At 46.2% G+C, this 21,664-nt stretch overlaps 1 protein-coding gene across 6 annotated transcripts in view; it reads right to left on the minus strand.

Moving 5' to 3' along the window:
• Positions 1-21,664, minus strand: part of Cabin1 (calcineurin binding protein 1) — a 138,045-nt gene that overhangs the window by 51,943 nt on the left and 64,438 nt on the right. For 5 of the 6 annotated variants that reach the window (XM_027923205.2, XM_071617540.1, XM_071617554.1 and 2 more), the window contains 3 exons: positions 21,213-21,364; positions 19,332-19,510; positions 5,040-5,222 (listed from right to left, as the gene is read on the minus strand). In XM_027923205.2, the coding sequence (XP_027779006.2) occupies positions 5,040-5,222; positions 19,332-19,510; positions 21,213-21,364 (514 nt within the window). The remainder of the gene's footprint in view (positions 1-5,039; positions 5,223-19,331; positions 19,511-21,212; positions 21,365-21,664) is intronic. The other variant, XM_071617559.1, reaches the window with a different exon arrangement.

Raw genomic sequence — 21,664 nt, forward strand, 5'->3', positions numbered from 1 at the left:
CAAATCTATTCAATATCACTCTCCAGACTCCAATGTGAATTGAGTGCTTATACACAGGCCCCAACTTGATGCAAGCCTGGAATGTGACCATCTAGTCCTCCTTCATTAGGGACCTCAGAGTCAGGCAGCCGAAGAAACCCAAGTTGGGTACCAGGATGACAAGAGAGGCTGGGTGGCCTCAAGCTAATAGTCCCTGAGGTGCAGGTTCCTTAGCTACAGATTGAGGAGGCTATCTGGCTCAGGAGAAAATGATGGAAGGAAGTGGGGTGGGGACAAAGGGCCTTTGGCTGGTAGTTCCTTTAGCACTGGGAATTTGGCACATCTTGTACAACTTGCCTGGAAGGGGCCAGAGAGTCAGCTGTTGTGGCAGCTGTGCCTGGCTACCACTGGTCACCAGTCTGAAGGCAGTCTGCCTTCTGATTGACGCCTCTGACAGTGCTCTATATATTGTAGGTGCGGCACTTGGAGTCTCTTGTATGGGCAAAGACTAAGGTCCTAAGTTCCTTTCATACCAAGTATAAACACAATCAGGTGAACATCAGGTATGTGGCAAGCTTGACGATCACTGCACTTCTTATTGAGACTGTGCTCCCCTCAGCTACCAGCCATTTCAGCTCCCCTGAGACCAGCTACTCAGAATACCTCCTTCAGTATCCCTGCATTTGCCCTGTCATTCTTTTTCCTGGAACACTGCCTTCTTCTCTACACTTCCTCACCCATTTACTTGTATCTCTCAGTACCCTACTTGGTGTGGCCTCTCTTAGGCTTCCCCACCTCAGGATAGAGTTTGCAGAGTGATGGCATAAAAACATCTTCCCTCCCCAGTGGCCCAGAGCCTAACTGAGACCTACTCTCTTTCACCATATGAAGCAGACTGAATGACTGAATACCAGGAAGTCCTATTTGGTCTAGATGCTATAATCTCTCATGTGGGCTCAGGACGCTACTTAGGTCCCACAGCTTAAGGCTGGCATCATCTTGCAGGGGATACTGGCATTTTACATAAAAGTGTGCCAGGTTTCCAGTATGTTTGAAATGTGGCTCAACATACACTGTAAGAGTAATGGCTCTGGGCCTAGCCCTGAGGCCCCAAGGAAATAGAAAAATTGGATGATGATGCAGAGCACCCAGGGGCTCAAAAAAAGGCACTAAGTTCTCAAACACAAAGACACAAGAATACAGTTTTTATTAAAAAAGAAAAAGAAAAAAAAAAGTAGGCAGAGGGCAAGAATTAAACCAAACAGAATGCAGAACACATATCTGAAGATACACGAGAAACAAAGAAAAGAGCAATCTCAAAGGGAGATAAAATTTGAGGAGAAATGAGGCAGTTGCCTCATCCACAGCCTCTATTTCCCACTGCTGAATAAGCCTCACAGGTCAACAGAATTCTCCATTTATTTGATGAAAGGAAGAGGGTCAGAAAAGTTAACAAGGCCACAAAATGCTTCCTAATCAGGAGGTTTAGTGCTAACCCTAGCTGCAAGAAGCTGGGAAGACTTCTTCCTCTCAATAGAAAGCAAGAGAAATGCATCCTTTGGCCACCTAGTCTTGGGTGGGATCTGTTGCTGACAAGAACAGTCAACAACATTATATAGGTGCCAAGGCCACCAGAACACAGGACCCCCACCAGAGTGGAGTAGTGGCTGTATACGGTGGGCTACCTGGGAAGGCTGGAAAGGATCTCTAGTAAAGCTTGTGGGCTGATGTGCATAAACAGCCCCCTGAATTCAGGGTCCTCATTATGGAAAAGCTTGACCTGAGGTGGCTACATGTCTTGTAGAGATACCAACAGCAGAGAAGCCTAAGCCAAAATCTGTCCTAACAGAAAGACCTCAAATTTCTTTCTCCTGACTGCTAAGATCTTCTTATCCAAATTCCACTAGTCTGAGATAAAAGCCCAGTAAGGGTGTTCCCCCACAAAAGGTGAGCAGCCTTCTCCCACATTCAGCACTCCTCACCCTGCCCTGCCCGTGATTTAGGCCTCCATTTGATCAGGAAGGGGGAATATGTGGCTACAGTATGGCAGGTTGTGATGTATACTGCATGGACCACACATGTTTAAATGTGAAATTGTGGGCAATGTTTTCCTCTATTAAAATATAAATCTTTACTGTTGCCATGTTCACATTCTGGACTGGTAAAGAAAGGGTAGAAGCAAGTTATGACCTTGAAATGGTAGGCTTGAAATGAAGTATCTTGCTTCCACAGACATGTTCTTCTCCTCTAAGCCTAGCTTTTCCTGGGAACTGCAGTGGTAAAATTGATCAACTTCTTCTTTTAGAATAGTTGATGTACCAAGGAATGCATTGAGTCTGTACCCAGCAGACAGCCAGACAGTACCTAGTGCTGAATGCACTATATTTTTTATTAAAAAAAATAAAAACTCTGATCCTTGCAAAGATGAGCTTCAGCTAGCTGCAGCAGTCATCTTTGCAAAGCCTCCTTCCTCAAGCATTCTGGTACAGACCAGTGTGGAGGATAGCTCATATCCACAGGACACAGTAGGAAGAAGTGCAGCTCAGAGCCAGGCAAGGTATGTTTGGCAGCTCTTTCCTGCTTCCCTCAGCACTGAGTGCCTGGTACAGACCTGTACCTGTTACATCCTGTTACTCAATAATGGACACAAAATATGTAAGCAAGGGCCTGTGCCCTACTACATGGGCCATGAAGGAAGCAGCAGGTTGCCTATGAGGGCATGCTTGGAAGGTGAGGGGTATGTAGGACACTTAGGGCACATGCAGCACTGACCCAAGCTCTGGCTTTTTCAGCGAGGCCAAAAGCTGCTCAAAGGCTGAGGATGCAGCTCAGTGATAGAGAACTTGCCTAGCATGTTTGAGGTTCTTGGTTTGCCTTAACTCTAGAAACAGAGGGACTCAAGCCTAGAGATCATGGTGGCCAGGACTATAGCCCACTAGGAATGCAGGGGAGAGTGTGCCAGAGGCTACCACTGGTCAAGGCCAAGCCTAGAGGAGTACTCAGCACTAGGTACTGTCTGGCTGTCTGCTGGGTACAGACTCAATGCATTCCTTGGTACATCAACTATTCTAAAAGAAGAAGTTGATCAATTTTACCACTGCAGTTCCCAGGAAAAGCTAGGCTTAGAGGAGAAGAACATGTCTGTGGAAGCAAGATACTTCATTTCAAGCCTACCATTTCAAAGTCATAACTCGCTTCTACCCTTTCTTTACCAGCCCCAAACACTGCGGCTTGAACCACTGGAATGGAAGAAGCAGGATGCTCCTTATAAATCTAGAAAGGTCTGGACAAGCTAGAGTGAATCAAAGCCAAAATTCTTGCCTCAATCCCCACTTCACCCCACCAGGACCCTCATCCCACACATGGTAGAGAGAGAGGCTCACAATGACAACAGCATCCATATCAGTTAACTGCTGCATGGGGCACAAGACAGAGATGATCGGTCTTGCTTGTCCAAAAGTAAAAATAATCTGATTTTTAGGATCAGTAATGCTGTATAATAGTGTAGAGATGATAAATTACTTGTTCCTTCCCATTCTAAATTTCCTACAATGTTTTCTGTCAGTTTACAGAGTGTTGATATTGCCTGGGGATAGCAAATAACTATTTAGTGAGAAGGCAGGGCAGTGGCTTCAATTCTGATGGGGAAGGTGCAGGTAAATCCATCTGGCAAGTCAGTCCCCTGATTCCATATCTCTTACCTGATGCTAATCGGGTCACTTTTTCCACCTATAGCGGGTGTGGCCTCACCCCTTCAAAGGCTAGCATGGAGTAGAGAGCTGGATAAGGCCTCACCTCCTGCTCTGTTTCCATTGCCGCCCCTGCAGGTGAGCTCCCAAATCTTAATCTTCCCATCTAGGATCAACACAGTGACTAGGCTATCATCCCCTTGCTCCCTTCCAGTTCACCTGGAGAAGGCAGCACAGGATAGTGGCTAAGCCTGACCTCAGGCAAATGAAAAAATTTTAGATTCTTTTTTTTTTTTTAAATTTTTATTAGTTATTGATGGACCTTTTTTTGTTTATATGTGGTGCTGAGAATTGAACCCAATGCCTCACACATGCTAGGTAAGCACACTACCACTGAGCCACAACCCTAGTCCCCCAAATTTTAGGTTCTTCACCTGTAAAATGGAAACAGTCATACTGCTTTCTTCCTAGGGTGATTAAGAGGACCAAATGAGTTAAAGCAGTGTCTGGCCCAGAACAACCAAGAATAGAGTTGTTGTTGCTATTGTTTGGTAAGCACCTGTATGCCTGGCTCTCGCCAAACTGGGATAGTTTTCAAAAATCCATGGCTGATCAGCTAAAACCTTAGAGTAGCACAAGAAATTCCCTGACCTGCCTGTGGTCTCCCAGCAAGCCCAGAGGTGGGGTTCTGCCCACTGATTTCTACAAAAGGGGTCTGGGGATCCTAAGAGTGCTCGGTATATCCTGGACTTAAATCAGGGCTGTCTGCTGGGTACAGACTCAATGCATTCCTTGGTACATCAACTATTCTAAAAGAAGAAGTTGATCAATTTTACCACTGCAGTTCCCAGGAAAAGCTAGGCTTAGAGGAGAAGAACATGTCTGTGGAAGAACATGTCTGTCTAGAAAAGGAGATTTTTTTTCCTAGAGCCTTGATGTGATTTAGACTAAAAAGAAAACACATTTTTGACATTTAGAATCTAAGGACTTTTTTAAAAATAACCATTTACCAAGGAGGAAAAAAATAGGGCATACTGACATTGTGGACATGGCTTTCCCAGGCTAGGCTGTGGGGGTCATAGTAACAACAACAAATGTCACTGAGCACACATGGTGCACCAGGCTCTGTGCCAGCACCTTCAGGAGCTGCCTTGTTTAATGAGAACCCTGGAAGTGGGCACTGAGATCACTACCATCTTACAGGGAGAACAATGGAGGCCCAGAAAAGTGAGTAATTTGACCAATCAAGGTCCTAGGGCAGTAGCTAGAGGCATAAAGACAGAAGCCAGGCCGGACCCATGGTCTTCAGCACTGCTGAGACTGCCACAGGACACCAAAACAGTTCTAATTTACTGACTTAGGTCTTCATACCTCTTTCATCTGTGGCCCCCTGAAGGTCTTTACCAGTTGGTCCTGTTTGGGCACTGAGCATGGGCAACCTCTTCTCTGCATAGGGTTTCCGGGAGCCTTCCAGTGAGCTGGTGGGCTCGTTAAAGAAGTCCTGCGTTGAGCTGGAGTCTGAGAGCGCCACGGCTGTGCTGTCCTGGCTTCGGTCTGGTGGGGAGAAGGAGGGAGAGAGGGCGGGAGCATGAGTCCACACCACTTCTAACATGGAGAGGCCTCCCCATGGTGAAATCTCCCTGCCGCTCTGGAAACTACCCTGCAAAGGAGATGGCCTGAGCACAGCCACTCTGACCCTGCTGAATCCAAAACATCCCAGAGGCCCCTGAGCCACTCGCCAAAGGCACCAATCTCCATAGTCAACCTTCCTGAGGTTTCCCCAAACAGTGGTAGTTTAGTAAATGTTGTCAACAAGTGGCTCTGAGAAGTAAAAGACTCTGATTTGTAGCATTTACTCATTTGTTTGGTATAAATATTCCCACCATGACCAACTGTAAGCTATCAGTGTGCTATTGGTGAACACGGAGGTGGGAAGAGATGCATAGTAGGCATCATTATATAGTATTTCTATCATATACAGATAATAGAAATAACATGTGGGAAAGAATTAGGCAAATGTTTTTAACCTACTGTTAAAGGCCAGGTAGGGTCTAGAACCAGAGTCTAGATCTCTCAGAGTCACAGACACAAAGGGAGCTTGTACTCATTTCCTGGCTATTCTCCTAGGGTTTCTCTAGGGACTGGTGTGGGAGGAAGACTAGCAGAATGTATATGGGTACGAGTACCCCCTTCTGGGAGTGCAGACTTGGAGGGAGGAGCAGGAGCTGCTGTGGGAAAGATCTGAGTCTGATTTGGACTCTTCTTCTCTAAAGGTCAAAAGCCTCTGGCTGGGGCTGGGGATGTGGCTCAAGTGGTAGCGCGCTCGCCTGGCATGCATGCGACCCGGGTTCGATCCTCAGCACCACATACAAACAAAGATGTTGTGCCCGCCGAAAACTAAAAAATAAATATTAAAAAAAAAAAAAAAGCCTCTGGCCTTGGAGGAATGGCAGCAAACTTTGTTACTTCATGGTATAGGGGAAAGGCAAAGAAAACCCTCTGCCCTGAAGAAGGGCAGGAAACCTACTAATAGGGGAGGGGCAAATCACTGAGAAAGCCCCACCCTCAAGATGGAGGGACAGAGAGGCTGCTTAAGTCTTGAGGCTGGACCAAGACAACAGAGAGCTATCCTTGCCCCTATCCCACAGTAGCAAGCACTGAGTAGCAAGAGAGCAGGCAAGAGCAGGCAAGAGCAGGCAGGGAGATTCTCCCTGAGGTGCACATGAAGTCCTAATGTGGAAGGTGGAACTGGAACATCTAAAAAAAATTTGGGCAAACTAGACCCCACTTTAAGTACAAGGTAACACAAGGGGAATACAAAGCCAGTGGTGCAATTAAGATAACCAAAGCAAAACAACTTCCAAGCCAGCTCAACTTCTTATTAACCTAACTCAACTTCCCCTGATAGCCTAGAAACAGAAGAAGGACCATTTTGAGCATAAATGTTATTTATTTCAGTTTATTTATTCCTTCACCATATCTGGTATTAAATATAAAAATTAAAAGATACCTATACCAAGAAAAAATAAAGAAAAAGAATGAAAAAAAAAGTGTTGCTAGGAGATAAAACAATCAATAGAACCAAACTCAGAGATGATCCTGATGTTAGAATTACCTGATGGGGAATTTAAAATAACTCAGAGTAATATGATTCATAAATATGATTAGTATGTTAAAGGCTATAGTGGAAACCTAAACATCACCCCATGAATTGAGGGAGAATTTTAGGAGTGAGATGGAAATTATAAGCAAGAGTCAAATAAGGACGCTAGGGAAAATAACAACAACAAGAAAAAATGTTAACAGAGAAGACTGCCTTTACCAGACTTCTTAGCAGACTTGACACAACTGTGGAAGGAAAAAGCAAAACTTGAAACTAAGTCAACAGAAATAATCCACACCAAGAGAAAAAGTGGCAGAATGGGTGTTTCAGAAGAGCATATCCAAGAGTATCCAAATGATCTAACCCATTAATTGGGCTCACCATAAGAGATGAGAGAAAAACAGGACTAAAGAAACATTTGAAGACATGACTATAGTGCTTGGCTAGCATGTGCAAGGCCCTGGGTTTAATCCCCAGCCCCACCCCCACCCCTCAACACACCATCAAAAATAATGAAAGACGGGGCTTCGACTGTAGCTCAGCAGCAGAGCGCTTGCCTAGCATGTGTAAGGAACTGGGTTCGATCCTGAGCACCACATAAAAATAAACAAAATAAAGGCATTCTGTCTATCTACAACTACAATTAAAAAACATAATGAAAGACATCAAATTACCAAGAAGTTCAAAGAACACCAAACAGGGAAAAGACCTCCTGCACACATATTAAGAAAAAAAAAAATCATATCTGTGCTTACTCAAACTGCTGAAAGCCAAAGACAGAAACTCTCAATGACTTCCAGGACCTCATGCATGCCAGTCAAATGCTCTATTACCAAGCCACACCTCTAGCCCTAGACATTACCTTCAAAGTGCAAATAAATAAATAAAAACTCAAAATTCTACATGAAGACGTAAAACTACCACACACCCCAAATGCAGGAGAAACAAAGGCTTTTCTTTAGATGAACAAAAACAGAGGATTTCTTAATGGTAGATCTGAGTTACAAAAAATGTTCAAGGCAGTTCCTGAGATAGAAAAAAATATGAAACCAGACAGAAACTTGGATCTACACAGAGAAACAAAGTTAACCATAAATGGTTAAAGTGACAGTAAATATATAAAAGACCTTTCCTCTTATTTCTAATTTTACTAAAATACCACACCACTTTCTAAACCAAAACAGTAGCAATGTGTAGGCCAGTAGCGTAAGTAAAAGCAAAATGAATGAAAACAGTCTAAAAGATGGGAGGCTCTTACATTGCTCATGAAGTAGTACAGTATCTTTTGAAGGTAGACTATTGTTAGAGATGTATTTTGTTAACCGTAAGGCAAAAGCTATATTTTTTAAAAAAACCCAGATATTAACAAATGAATAATAGAGATAAAATAGAACCATTAAAAAATTAAAGTGCTTTGCCTTGAACTTTTATCTGAAGGTGATGCTCAATGAACTAGGAATCAAAAATTCCTCTTGTGTTACTCACAAGTTGTGAGACCTTGGCCCTGCCTCATCTATAAACTGTAGTCACATATTTCTAAGAGGTCCATGCCATAGGCTTCTGAGGACAAAGGAAGAAAGGTAGAGTCCCAAGACCCTCCAGCTCTATGCTTAGTTACTTTAAAAACTTGATATTGATGTTTTAGCACATACATCTGCTCTGCCCTCTTGGCCCATGTCTCATCGTATATCCAAGAGCTGGGGACAGACATTGTAGGCAGCACAATATAGTTGCAGTCTTTCATAGCTGCCTTTGTAATATTCACTGCTTAGTAACTGATGTGTCATAAGTATCAGTTGGGCTGCTAGAAAAACATGAATAGGGTATGTGAGACCCAAGCTGGGGAGCAGGGATCCAACTAGATAGACCCTCTCTGACTTACACTCAACAAGGTGTTCTATGCTTACTTGTGAAGCCACCTGTGACCCTAAGACTCCATAAACACTGAATGGGAGTTAGGAGCAGGTTTGTCCTGAAAAATTTCAAACCTTTTAAGGGGATCCCTTCCCTTCTCCCTCAGGAGAGGTGGGGAAGCTGTTTTCTGTCCCTATAAAAAGGAAGACCTGACAATAGAGACCCTTTATTCCAGAAGCCATATATGATAATTGCAGGAGCTCCAAACTTGGGGTCTCAGTCCCACACTCAGACATAGGCTGGCTAAACCTGGCTGAATGATTTTGCTGCTTTAAAGTCCCTAATTCATGATTTTTTTTTTTTTTTTTTGGTACTGGGGATTAAACTCAGGGGCACTCAACTACTGAGCCACATCCCAAGCCCTTTTTTGTATTTTATTTAGAGACAAGGTTTTACTGAGTTGCTGAGTGCCTTACAGCTGCTGAGGCTGGCTTGAACTTGCAATCAGCCTCAGCTACTTCAGCCTCCCAAGCCACTGGGATTATAGGCATGTGCCACCTCGCCCGGCCTACGTCATGCTTTTTAACATGATTTTCATGGTCTCCCAACCTCTGCCAGACACATATGGGATTACAACAGGGGTATGGCCTGGTGCCTAGCACACTTGAATGATGGCTCAATGACCCATCCTGTCCTGTAGCATTCTCTCTGGTCCTGACAGTGAGAATACTGATGACTTGGACAACTCTTGAGAGGCCTCAGTTTCCAAAAGATGGGAGAGGTCGTGCTCTTGCAGTTGATGTCTCTCTGAACATCAGACCAGGGCCAGCTCTCCTCAGATAGCACAAGACAAGCTGAAGTCACTGCAGGCTGATCAGTACACCCTGCAGCAAGCTCCAGGAAGCAAGCATGGCCAAGATGATCTCACCTACTGGCATGCTGCCCCACGAGCTCGCTGGTCACAAGCTGTTGGGCTCTGGGCCTAAAGGAATAGTCAGTTTGGTGGAACCCCAGCTGTCATCATTTTGAAAACCAAGAACTGGCTTAAGCAAACAGGTATTTAGTCCCAATGTTCTAATAATAATGCACTCTGGGGACTTTTACTCCCTGAGGAGCAATAGCCAATTGAGTGAGTATTCTCCTGAACCTCCTTTTTTTTGCGGGGGAGGGGCTGCTGGGGATTGAACTTAGGGGTGCTTTGCCACGAGTTATATACCTAATCCTTTCTATTTTTGAGACAGGGTCTTGTTAAGATGCTGAGGTTAGCCTTGAACCTATGATCCTCCTGCCTCAGTCTCCTAAGTCACTGATATTATAGGTGTGCACCACCATACCTGGCCTTAGCCTCTTTTAAAATAATAACCATAGCTGGGCATGGTGGCGCATGCCTGTAATTACAGCAGCTCAGGAGGTTGAAGCAGGAGGCTCACAAATTCGAGGGCGGCCTCGGCAATTTAGCAAGATCCTAAGTAATTTAGTGAGACCCTGTCTCAAAATGGGATGTGGTTGGGATGTGGCTCAATGGTAAAGTACCCTGGTAGAATAAAATAAAATAATAACACCCACAGCAGAGAAGCAGGTTTCATGAGAGCTGAGAGACCCAGCAGTGACGGGACTGTAAATGGCACTTTCCCAGGCCCTTCCTGAGCCTCTAGACATGTGCAAGAACCCAGAACATCTAATTCTCTGACAGCCCCTGAAGCAGAGGCTGGCAGTGGCATTGTGGTGATTCTAAATGAGCCTTCCTCCCAGGGTGACCACAGTACCTAAGTGGCCCTGAAGAAGGCACTACTAATGGGTTAGAGCCACCATAGTTCTGAGGTGCCACTTACAGGTCACAGTGCTAGAGCAGAGTTGATGAGGCAGGGGCTATGCATGCTAAGGGCACCAGGCAGGCTTGGGGAGCAAGAGGATAGGGGAGGTGCTAGCCAAAGTTCCTACCAACCCTTGGGGTAGAGGCACCATGAGACACACTGGGGACTTGCAATGCTTCAGAAATAGAGAACAAATGCATTTCTTCAAATGAGAACCACCATTTGGACTCAATGCTCAAGGTTCAGTTTCTCTCTGCTCCTTTAAGGTCTTTATTGGTCTGATAGGGTAGGCACAAGCTAACTTAAAATGATCCTTATTTTTAAATACCAAGAAGCAACCCAAGGTGTGACACCAAGAAGTCAGCCACTCAAAGGAAAACCAAGTTTCTTTTCTTTTTTTTTTTTTAAACACCAATAGGGTAAAAAAGATGAATGAAATGGTTCTATTTACCTCTACCTCTCCAGGGAAATCAGACCTTCTCTGACACAGCTGATTGAGGACCTCAGGCAGGTTTAGACAGACAGACAGATGGTGGGGGAAGTTTGCCAGAAACATTGCAAGCATGTGAAAAGGTCCTTCTTCCTGCCATCAGCTGGACTGCTACAGATGGTATAGCTTAAGGACTGGAGTAAGATGAGGTAGGGAGGACAATGGAGTCATAGTGCTGGGAAGAGGCTCTTAGCAAACAGAACAAACTTACACCCTCAGAGATAAATGAGCTGGCTGGGCAGGCAGCAAGGAGGGCTATTTGAACTGAGGCATAAAGCCCAAGGCAGCCTTCACTTCCTGATGTGGGAAGCCCCTACCCTGGGAGGATCCACAGAGGGGCAGGAGAAGATGCTGCTGTCCTTTCCCCACTCCCAGTAGGTTCTTCTGTGGGGTAATCTCTTAGGTCATCAGGCACAAACCACAGAAGGGCCAGTGTACTCAGGGAAAGCTAGAAATGGGGGGCTATTTTAGGAGGGCAGGAGTAAAGACACCTCTGGAGTGGGTCCCCACCCATCAGCCTTGTGCCCTTGAGCAAGAATTCACTCTCTTGATTCACTGAATAATTTCTGAACAGTTGAATTCAGCTTGGTCCCAACTAGGCAAGCTCTTATTGTCCATGTGCACTGGTAAAAGAATGTGGGGAGTATACAGGTGAGTGCAGGGGGGGAATTCTGGCTTGGAGAATACACAGACAGCTTCCACTTCACTGTGAGCTGAGTTTCCAGGCCTAATTCTAGTCCCACCTCTTCTGTGAATCTGTCCAAGTATGACAGACCTTATCTAGGATTCTGGCAGCTGAGGTTCCAATTGGGATTGGCAAACAACTCTGTGTGTTATGGCCTGAGCTGAGCACTCAGAAGACCAAGTGAGTCAGCCGATGCTTTGCAAGAAAACGATGCAAGTCTGGTGGCTAAGACTCTCAGTTGTCTTACCTGGCCCAGCAGAGGCATAGCAAAGCCATAAGTAAGGAGACAGAGACAGGTAGTACTATTATCTTGCCTCAGTCCCACCTAGAGGGTCTGTGGAGGGGTCAGAGTGGGGATTTTTTTGGATCTCTGGTCCTGAGACAAAGCAGGAGACCAACGGAAAGCCTTTTTGACATAGGCGAGATAGATGCAGCCCAAACTTCTCATGGGGTGGGTGGGTAGTGCCTACCAAGGAGATGGGTTCATTTAAGGAGACCCCCCCCCAGGGATCACCTACATCACAGCTTCGACTTTAGTCTTACCATCTGAGGGAGGATTTATTTATGGAGCTGCCTGGAAGCCAAGAGGAAAGACAACTGGCACCAGCAAGCAAGCTGCAGGTTGGCGCTGCTCTTTTCAGAACATTCTTTTAAAAACCTGCCTACATAACTGCTCATAGTAGTTAATATTTGGGACAAGATTATAAATATTTGATTCTCTTACTGTTAATCAACCAAAACATTTCACATTGAAATACATGGGCCATTTCAGCCTTTCTTCTCTGAATCCTTAGGGGTAGGTGTAGGTGCCAGCCACCTCTGATTAAATGGCCTACTTCTAAACTCTGGCACTCGGCACTTCCAGGGTGGGATCCAAAGGAATGACAGCTAGCTATGAATACAGAAGAACCTGGCTTGGTGACAGAAAGGCAGCCTGTCCCACTCACTGTGAGAACAGGTTCTGTTCTGAGTCTTCCTTCATCCAGGTTTGATTCAGCTCAAATTCCTTGCACATTCCCAGGACTCTCAGGTTAGCCTATAAGAGCTCTTCAGTTATAAGATGTGAGTCTCTATAGTATCTCCTTAAATGTGTTTGTGCCATTTGCTCCAAGTATGATTGGCAACAGCTCACAGCCATTGATTCTTTTTTTTTTTTTGGTATTGGGGACTGAACCCAGGGGTGCTTCATTGAGCCCCATCCCCAGAACTTTTTTATTTTGAGACAGGGTCTTGCTAAGTTGCTTAAGTCCTCACTCACTAAGTTTCAGAGGCTGGCTTTGAACTTGTGATCCTCCTGCCTCAGCCTCCGGGTTGCTGGGATTCTAGGCATGCACCACTGTCCCTGGCCATAGCCATTGATTCTATAACCTCAGGTCAATTAGAGTCTGAAAAAAATGTGTGGTTGTACCATCAGAGACTGCAGTGACTCTGACTAGTGAACACTAAAAAGATCACAGATGTCCTGCCAACTAGAAAACAATGGGTTTTTAAAAACCATAAACTCGGGTGGAATCAATATTTTAAGAAATTTTCAACTGAATAAAACCTATTGCAGTAGGTCCCTGCCAGCCAGCCAGCCAGCCAGCAGGAAAAGAGACAGCTACCAGGAGCAGGGCTGGCTATGTGGAATGGAAGTACCCATGGCAAGCTAAGGAGACTGAACAGATGCCAAAGAGAATAGACATCAAAAACCCAGGAGCCCTGAGACAGAGGCAGACACATGGCAGGCAGCAGGTGGGCAGGAAGGCATTATTGTGGAGGCCAGGCTGCACTCCAACCTCTCTGTGCCAGTGCTTGTGGGCTGACAGAGTAGCCCAGGTACCTGGAAGCCCCAACACATTCAGACAGTGGTGTTGCCCTGCTTGGAGCCTGATGTTGGGGGCATGGTCAGAAGACAGCCCCACTGTCTCTCTCAACCTGTACCTCAAGCCAGGGGAGACTTTGACTAGGGAGGCCTTGGCAGGCTTTACAGGTTTTCCTAACCAAGGAAGATGGGCAGCCTGCTCTGGACACAAATGGCAGAGGAGCAGAGGAACAGCTGTATCAGGTGAGCCAGTGCCCCACAGTCATCTGGTGAGCTTCCCAGGAATGCTCTTCTGATGAATGTTTGCAGAGAGTCTGCTTGCTGTTGAGTCAAAGAAAGGCCCTGTGATTGCATCATTCTTCTACCACCCTCAGGAAGAAGTTCCATCCCTCAGAGCTCAGCTGCTTTCTCAAACTCTCTCCTCACAGTCTCTTTTTCACCCATTCTGGTTATCATAGTGTCCAGACACTGAAAGACTCTCAACTTCCATGTTTTTGTTCCCCCTGCCTGTAGACTTCTACCTATAGACATTTCTTCCAGGAAGTCCTCTCAACCTGTGAACCCCAGAACTTACTCCTGCCATCTGCTGGTACAACCAGTGCCCCAAGAAAAACGTAGAGACTTGAAGATCCAACCTGGCAGGATAGATAAGGGTGCCCTCACCTTGGCTTTCTCCACAGTGCCCTCTTCTATACCTGGCATACAGCAGCTGCTTAACAAATGCCATAACCTGCTATGGCCTGAAGGGGTTTTCAGAAAGGTATTTTCAGAAAGGTAAGAATAAGAGGAGACCAAGGGGCAATTGGCTCTGTTCTCTGACAGCTTTCCCAGTCTTCACAGTGTGGGGAATAAGCAGGACAGCCTGAGTTTCCCTGGGATTATCTCCCACTTTGAAAAGGAGGGCAGTGTTCTTACCAGAAACTGACCTACCCTTGACCCTAGAAAGGGAGGTTGCTGGGCAGAGACCAGGACAGGCCTACCCTTTCAGGACTGATAGCATTTTGCAGCTCCTGGCCCTCTGCAGCCTGGTCTCCATGAACTATAGGCACAGAGTGTTTTGAATTTGGTATTGAGTCTGTTGCCTTTGTTGTTATTATAATTTTTTCGTAAAACAAGAAAGAACAAAGTAATGGAAATATAGGACTAAGCCACCTGCTCAGCAGGTGGATGGGTGAGGGTCAGGTAGAGGCCACAATTGCCTCTGCATCCAGCCAGAACTGGGAAGATGGGTCATCAACAGAAGCCAAGCACATCAAATGCACACTCTCCAAATCACAGGACCAGTGAATATGAAGGTGCTTCTGGTCATAGGGGAAGCAGGGAGCCGGACTAAGGGCTGAGCATGCGGTCTGCGCTGTTCCCTGAAGCGAGCCGTGACAGGTGCAAGCAGAAAGACAAAGCCTGGAGTACAGAGTGTGGTCAGGGTTAGGGGCAGCACGGGCAATATTGGTGAAGGCAGTATGGGGTGAACAGGTGAAGATGAGCACAGATGGCACACAACAGACGGTAACAACATGGTGGGTGAGGATGAACGGCCGTGAAGGGAGTTTGGCTATGGTACCCATGACTCTTGAGAAGGCCCACAGCCTACAACCTGGGGGACACAGGACAACCTCAGAGGGTCTTTGGCAGTTGTGTTCATGCTGTCAGTGGGGCTGGGTGGGGTGCATCATCTACACCATGAATATCAGACCAAGTCTCCCACTTGTCCTGTCTCCCCAGGCCCTTCACAGTAAACCAATGCACCCCTCAGATATTGGCTCTTTTGACTCCTCAAGAAGGCCTTCTACCCCTGACCAGGCCAGGCCTCTCTGGGACAGGCAAACTTACCTCTTTGTGGCTAGCTTTGGTTGTATCCCAACCCTTGGCTGTTTAACTGACTAATGTGACCTGTATCCTGTGTACCTGGCATAGTGCTGATAGAATACCTGGATGGATGTGACCATATTCTGGCCAAAGAACCACAGAGAAGGGCAAGGCCTCTGACCTCTGAGGTACTTCCTTGAAGTGGCATTCTGAAGTGACAGAGTAAGACAGGCAGAGGGTCTTAGTTCAACAGAGCTGCTACATATCCCAATGGCTAGCTAAGCCAGACAAAGTGAAGGACCAAACCATCCTGGAACAACCCTGCTAACCTAGGCCCTCCTCTAAGGTACCTCCAAGTAAGAAAACACATTCAGATGGAATCACTCAGGTCAGCCTGGCACAGGGACTTCCTTGTATTAGCTTCATGTCTGGCCTCGGTATAAGAGACTCAGAACTTGCACTCTTTTCAGCTTTGCCCCAACTAGTGTGAGTCTTAGATGTGAGTCTCCCCTCAGTTGATTTCCTCTCAGAGATACAAAGACACAACCAAGCCTGCAATGTGGCTGTCAAGATGGAGATATGCTACAATCCTGCAGGCACCTGCTTGAAATCTGGCACATAGTAAACACAGTGCTTGTGGAGGGGCCTAATTACTTACATACATACATGCACATACACATACACTTGCACACCAACACTGCATGTAGGAGAGGGACAAAGGTTTCTTTTAAACATCTCCTTACCCTCTGTTTGACATGTGTAAATAACAATCACTGGGAGTCCCTTAAAGGTCACACCACTCTCCTCATGTCACTTTTTTCTTCTAGACAGCTTCCTAGTCCTGACTAGAGGTTTCAACATGAAGTATTTCAGCACTGTGGATCAATTCCAAGAGACTGATGAAAGGCAGAAATTAATTAGGTGGGAAGGACAACCTTCTCTGGCTTATCTCTTCTCTCAGCTTGGCCAGAGGGCCCCTCCTGACTGTCATGAGAAGGGCTGGCAATGAAAGTTGGCTGTGGTGGTCTCGAGATGACCTAAGGGGTTAATTCTAAAGGCTTTCACCAAGCTGTGGAGGGGCTGCAGGAAGCTTCCAACCCTAGCAGAGAACCTGGATCCTATGAAGCAGCTATTACCAAATGTCAAGTTACCTATATATACATGGAACCATTTTTCTAAATCTTTACTATACCTTACATCAAATCAGTTGAATCCAGCGGATTTCTGCTTTTGAATCAAAAGAGTACCAAAGTGGGGAGGCAGCCTTAATGGTGTCTCCTAACTACACTCAAAGCCAGTCCTGATGCTTGGTTCCCTTTTCCCGCTGGTGGCAAATTAATTAGCCTAAGAAGCCTCCAGGAGGCAGGAGACTGGAACTCAGGAAGCCCAATGCCCAGGCCCATGCAGAACTGCTGTTTCAGATGACAGTGCCTAACCTTTTTTGAAGTCATACCACTGGCTGGAGAGGTAGGGTGCAAAATAAGGGTGAAGAGTTCTAGAGCCCAGGCTCTTCCCTCTATGTGATTCTACCCAGTTCTCATCCCAACATCACTAAGAACCTGGACAAGAGTAAACAAGTACTTTTGTTTAATACCCATGAGGCAAATATACTCCATTTTATAAGGGAAAACTAGCTCAGAGAAATGCAGGCCCTTGTCCAAGGTTGCTAAGCATGTAAGCAATGGAACTAGGATTGGAAGCCAGATGTCTTGACTCCAGGTCAGACATCTGCTCTGTCCTTGCCTTCCTGTCTGAACTCAAGCAGTTCTCTGAACCCAGTAGTATCAGGAGTAGAAGCACCCATCACTCTCCTTGCAGGAGGAGGGCTTGGGCTTGGCTATGAATTGCAATGAGTGCTAATGCCCTTGTTCTTTCAGGGAGAACCTGAAGCTGTGTTCAGACTGAGGAGCTAAGTGGAAAGCATGAGCCATATATTTTCCTCCCAGAGCCAGCCAGGTCAGGAAGCAGGAATGGGCACTGTGGTCTCTTGAGGTTGCGAAATCCCCTGACACAGCAGTTTGCTGTTTCTGCCTAAAGTCTGGGCCTTTCCCTAAGAACTAGTGAAGCTGGTGAATGGCCACTGTGGCATTTGAAAATCACAGCTATTTTAGGGCTCTGAATATTTTTCTGTTACAGACATTGTTTTCTCTTAGAGGTGAGGGAGAAAAGCACTGTGCTGCTCCACATACTGGGGTGGGACTGGGCAAAAATGGGCGATGAAATACCAATGGTTCCACACTGCTGATAGGAATCACTTTGAAACCACTAAAAGCATATTTGAATTTATTTATATGGCTCCATCTGCAAGCTTATAGAACCAATAGTTATGTTGGCATCCTGAATGTGTCATGCCTAGTGCCTACTTGCCTTCCCAACTCTATGCACACTTATGTACCTGCATGGGGCAGCTAGGTAGTTGGTGCCAGGTGGTGACATGTTTCCTCTTCTGAGATGCTCCTGCCTCCTTTCTTCCATGATTCTAGAGGTGCTCCTAGCTGTATGCACTGACAGCCAAGCAGCCAAGCCCTATGATGCCTGTGGCCTGAGCTGGGTGGGAAGATGCACAGCTGGTGCGGGAACTTTCTACCCAAGAACACAGGAGTGGAGCCACATGGCATGTTCTCTTTCCTGAAAACTTTGGCAGGTGCTAAATCCTCACAGGAAGTACCTGGCAGACACTAACTCTCAGAGCAAGGATTTATTGCTAATGCAGTTTCTCAATATTCTCAAGAGCAAAAGATTGGAACAGGGTGGTTTCCTGGGCTAACATGAGTTAATTAAGAAGGAGAGGATCTTACTTAAGGAATTTCCACAGAACTGAAGACTGGAGTAACAGGCAGCAAGCTCAACACTCCAGGGAGGGCAAGGAGGTGCCAATGCTTGGACAGGGTAAGGACACAATCCCATTGAGAGAAGTCAGAGACATGCAGCACACACACAGATACACTGCTTCTCTCTCAACACACATGCTACAGAGCCAAATCCAGGAAGGGACGCTGCAAGTCTTCTGTTCTCTCAGGAGATGACCAAATCCCACCCTTGGAGAAGCTAAGCCTTGGCCATCTTGTCATCTCTCACCAGTGCTTCTGATGATCTCTTGGCTCAGCAAGCTGGGGCATATGCCCATGTTCTCCAGGAACCTGTACACACTGGACAGGGCCTCAGCAGGGCACTGGAGCCAAGGCAGTATGCCTTCCTGGCTCCCCTCCACCCAGAGCTGAACTGGACCTCAACTTCAAGGCTATTGTGGTGCCCAGAAGGCCCATCCTTCCTCTGAGAAACTGCTCTACAAAGGCTACCTGGCAGGAGGCAAAGCCCTGGGTCCAATCCTACCCACCTAGGGGTTTCCCATCACCTTGGGGAAAGTAGAGCAAGGCCTGTTTTCCCACAGCCTGGATAAGATGAGCCACACTGGAGTGAGGGCCTAGGTATCTTTCAGCATTGTCACTATCTTCTCAGGGGTTCACTTTAATGGTTCTCTAAATTCACCAGTTTGGTTTATCCCATCTTGTCACTGTAAAGGTGAGGAGAACATGAAGAAATAAAGCTACATGCAAGCATGCAAGCCTCCTAAGGTTAGTAAGAAATGTGATTGAATAGTCGCCACCTGCCCCATTCCACATGGGATGGCCTTGCACATGATCCCAGGTGACCTCCATCAACATCCTGTCTGAATACCCCAGGGTGAAAGATTTAATTAGTCATCACCTTCCTGTGATGGTCAGGACAGAGATATAACATGCTACTGAATGGTGCAGGCCTCACCAAAGACATGTCTTCCAAATGCCCCACAAAGGAAATGTCAGCACACTCATTTTGCAACTGAGAAAATGCAGGTTCAAACAAGTGAGGCACTTAAGTCCAACCTGACCCTTACACTGGCTCCCAGGTGGGCAAGCTAGCAGGTGGCGACCCTGAGCATGTCTTGGAAGCACAAGAATCACCGTGAGTCCATGAAGTTAATGAACAGCCGCAACATTGCCCGTGTCACCCCAGACCCAACACCCACCCTCACCAAAACAAAGCGACAAAATAAAGTCGCTTGAGCACCCTCCCCATGATTGGCGTGCCGCCCTGGGCTGGCAGTAGGGAGAACAGGGACTATACCGTCCGGCGTCGCCTGCTGGTGGGGTTTTTTACATTTGACGTAATCGTGGTCAATCGGAGTGGCTGTGTAAGGTGGGGATGTCAGACCTGGGCCAGAGGAGGAGGGGAGGGAGGCTCCGGGGCCCGGCAGTGTCCCAGCTGAAGAGTGGGAGTCCTCATCCACCAGGCAGGCCTTCTCCCTGTGGGGACAGAGGGTTGGGGCACAGGTTAGAGCCTCCATATCACAGTGAAATGGACATGTGCCACTGTGGGTCAGTATCCTTCCCAGAGTATGCTGCTCTCATGTAAAGCTGTTTTGACAGCACCCGGACAGCTCAAGCCCCTAAATGGATGGCGGCTCAAACTTTTTGGCCCAGACTCTGAGGCATCTCTGGATCTCAGGGCCCAGTAGTCTCTTTAGGGAAGCTGACAAGCCTCTCCTCAGAAGCACCCAACACCCCTTCATACCAAGTCAGTGCACTTCTATGTGACAACCCAACAGATCTAATCCCTGACAAGTGGGTGGACAGAAATACATCTGTATTATTATAGGCTCACACTCATACAAGTACATCTACTGCAACATGGATAAAAAAAAAAAGTAGAAACACCTTCCATATAACCTTGGAATGGTTACATAAAACCAGGCATATCTGTACTATGCAATAATAAATATGGAATAGAAAGAATGTGGTGAGGGGCTGGGGTTGTGGCTCATTGGTAGCGTGCTCGCCTCACACATGCGAGACCCTGGGTTTGATCCTCAGTACCACATAAAAATAAATAAGTGAAATAAAGGTATTGTGTCCAACTACAACTAAAAAAATATATATTAAAAAAAAAAAAAAAGAAAGAATGTGGTGAAAAGATTATCATCTTTACAGACTGTGGCCAAGGCCCATCGTTGAGGGAAAAAGCAAACTCTGGAGCAACACCTTCAATAACTTATTTTTATGAGATAAAGAAAACCCTTAACTCTATGTGTGAACATAAGCATGTACAAATTAAAGAAAATGATTTGAGAAATTAAACTATGAATAGTGTCTAACTCTATTTATATGTACCTAAATTTCTTATAACTAGAATATGGTCAGTCACATTTTATTTGTATAATTAAAAAACTATTATAACAGAATTATGGTCAATGAAAGACAACTTCATTATACCCTGGGGATTCTTTATATTTATGTAATTTCTGAGAACACTGAACCTACCCAAGTAACACACCACCTGGGTGCTTATCTTTTCAATAAGCTGAGGGATACTGCCTCTGTGGACTATTTGTAGCAAATTCTCTCTGTCATGTGTCTACCTGTGGCCATGAACATAAGGCCCTCAGGGACTGGACCTGGGAGCAGGGCTCAGGCAGGGGCCCCAGAGATGGAGTGAGTTAAGAGAAGTACCAGGGTGGGACACTGGACCACGCCAGGGCACCAGCTTCCTTGAGCTCTCTGACACTGCAGGAAGAACCCATGCCTCTAATGGCCCTCACTGTTTCTGAGAACAGGCAGTACACCAGGCCTCAAAGGTAACCCATCCTTGGGAGGACCCCAGAAAAGGATAGGGGGTGGGGTAGGCATCTACAAAGTGAAAACTGGCCTTCTACAATGCTCTGCATAAAACAGAGCTGTACTTCAGTGGAGTGAAAGGGAAGGTGCCGGCTTCACTTTAGGACATGCACCCAAGGGTGGGGTGACACCAGGTGTCATGGCCACAGGATGAGGAGCTGAGGACTACACACTCACCTTCTCCCTCACATTCAACAGGATGATCTTGGCCCAGCAATTAGAGTTTCCAGGCAGGTTCCAGAGACTCTGAGTTCCAGTTTACCCAGTAGCCATATTCTGAACACTATACTGCAGTAAATGAGGCATGTGGGATTACCACAAGCATGCTACTTACTTCTCTGAAGCTTTGGGTGTATTCTTCTCCTCACCCCTGGCAAAGGGTCCTTCTGCAGCTTCCTTCATAAAGTTGACCAGGACCTCTGCACCAACCCCAGAATCGGGTTTTCCCAGGAGCTTCAGGATGGAAGCATGGAGCCGGAAGTACACCTAGAACAACACTTCTGGTGTAAGCAGCCTTCCCAGTGCTATAACCTTAGCTAGCAGCCACACTGGAAGTGGGTCCCTGCCTGTGATGACAGGCCACCACACACTCCCCTGTTTTGGTTACCTTTTAAGCCAGCCAAATCCATAACTAATTCAAAATTTAAAATTAAATGAATTAAAATGAATACTGTCAGCATTTCAGCTTAAATGTTTACCTAGTAATCCAGGCTTGTGGCGGTAAGATAAGAGTAAGGACCTTGGCTCCATTCACTGGGCACTGCCTCCTACTGTGATGCCACTGAT

The sequence above is a fragment of the Marmota flaviventris genome, chromosome 1 (genome assembly GCF_047511675.1).
Source record: "Marmota flaviventris isolate mMarFla1 chromosome 1, mMarFla1.hap1, whole genome shotgun sequence".
NCBI classification, from domain to species: Eukaryota; Metazoa; Chordata; class Mammalia; order Rodentia; family Sciuridae; genus Marmota; species Marmota flaviventris.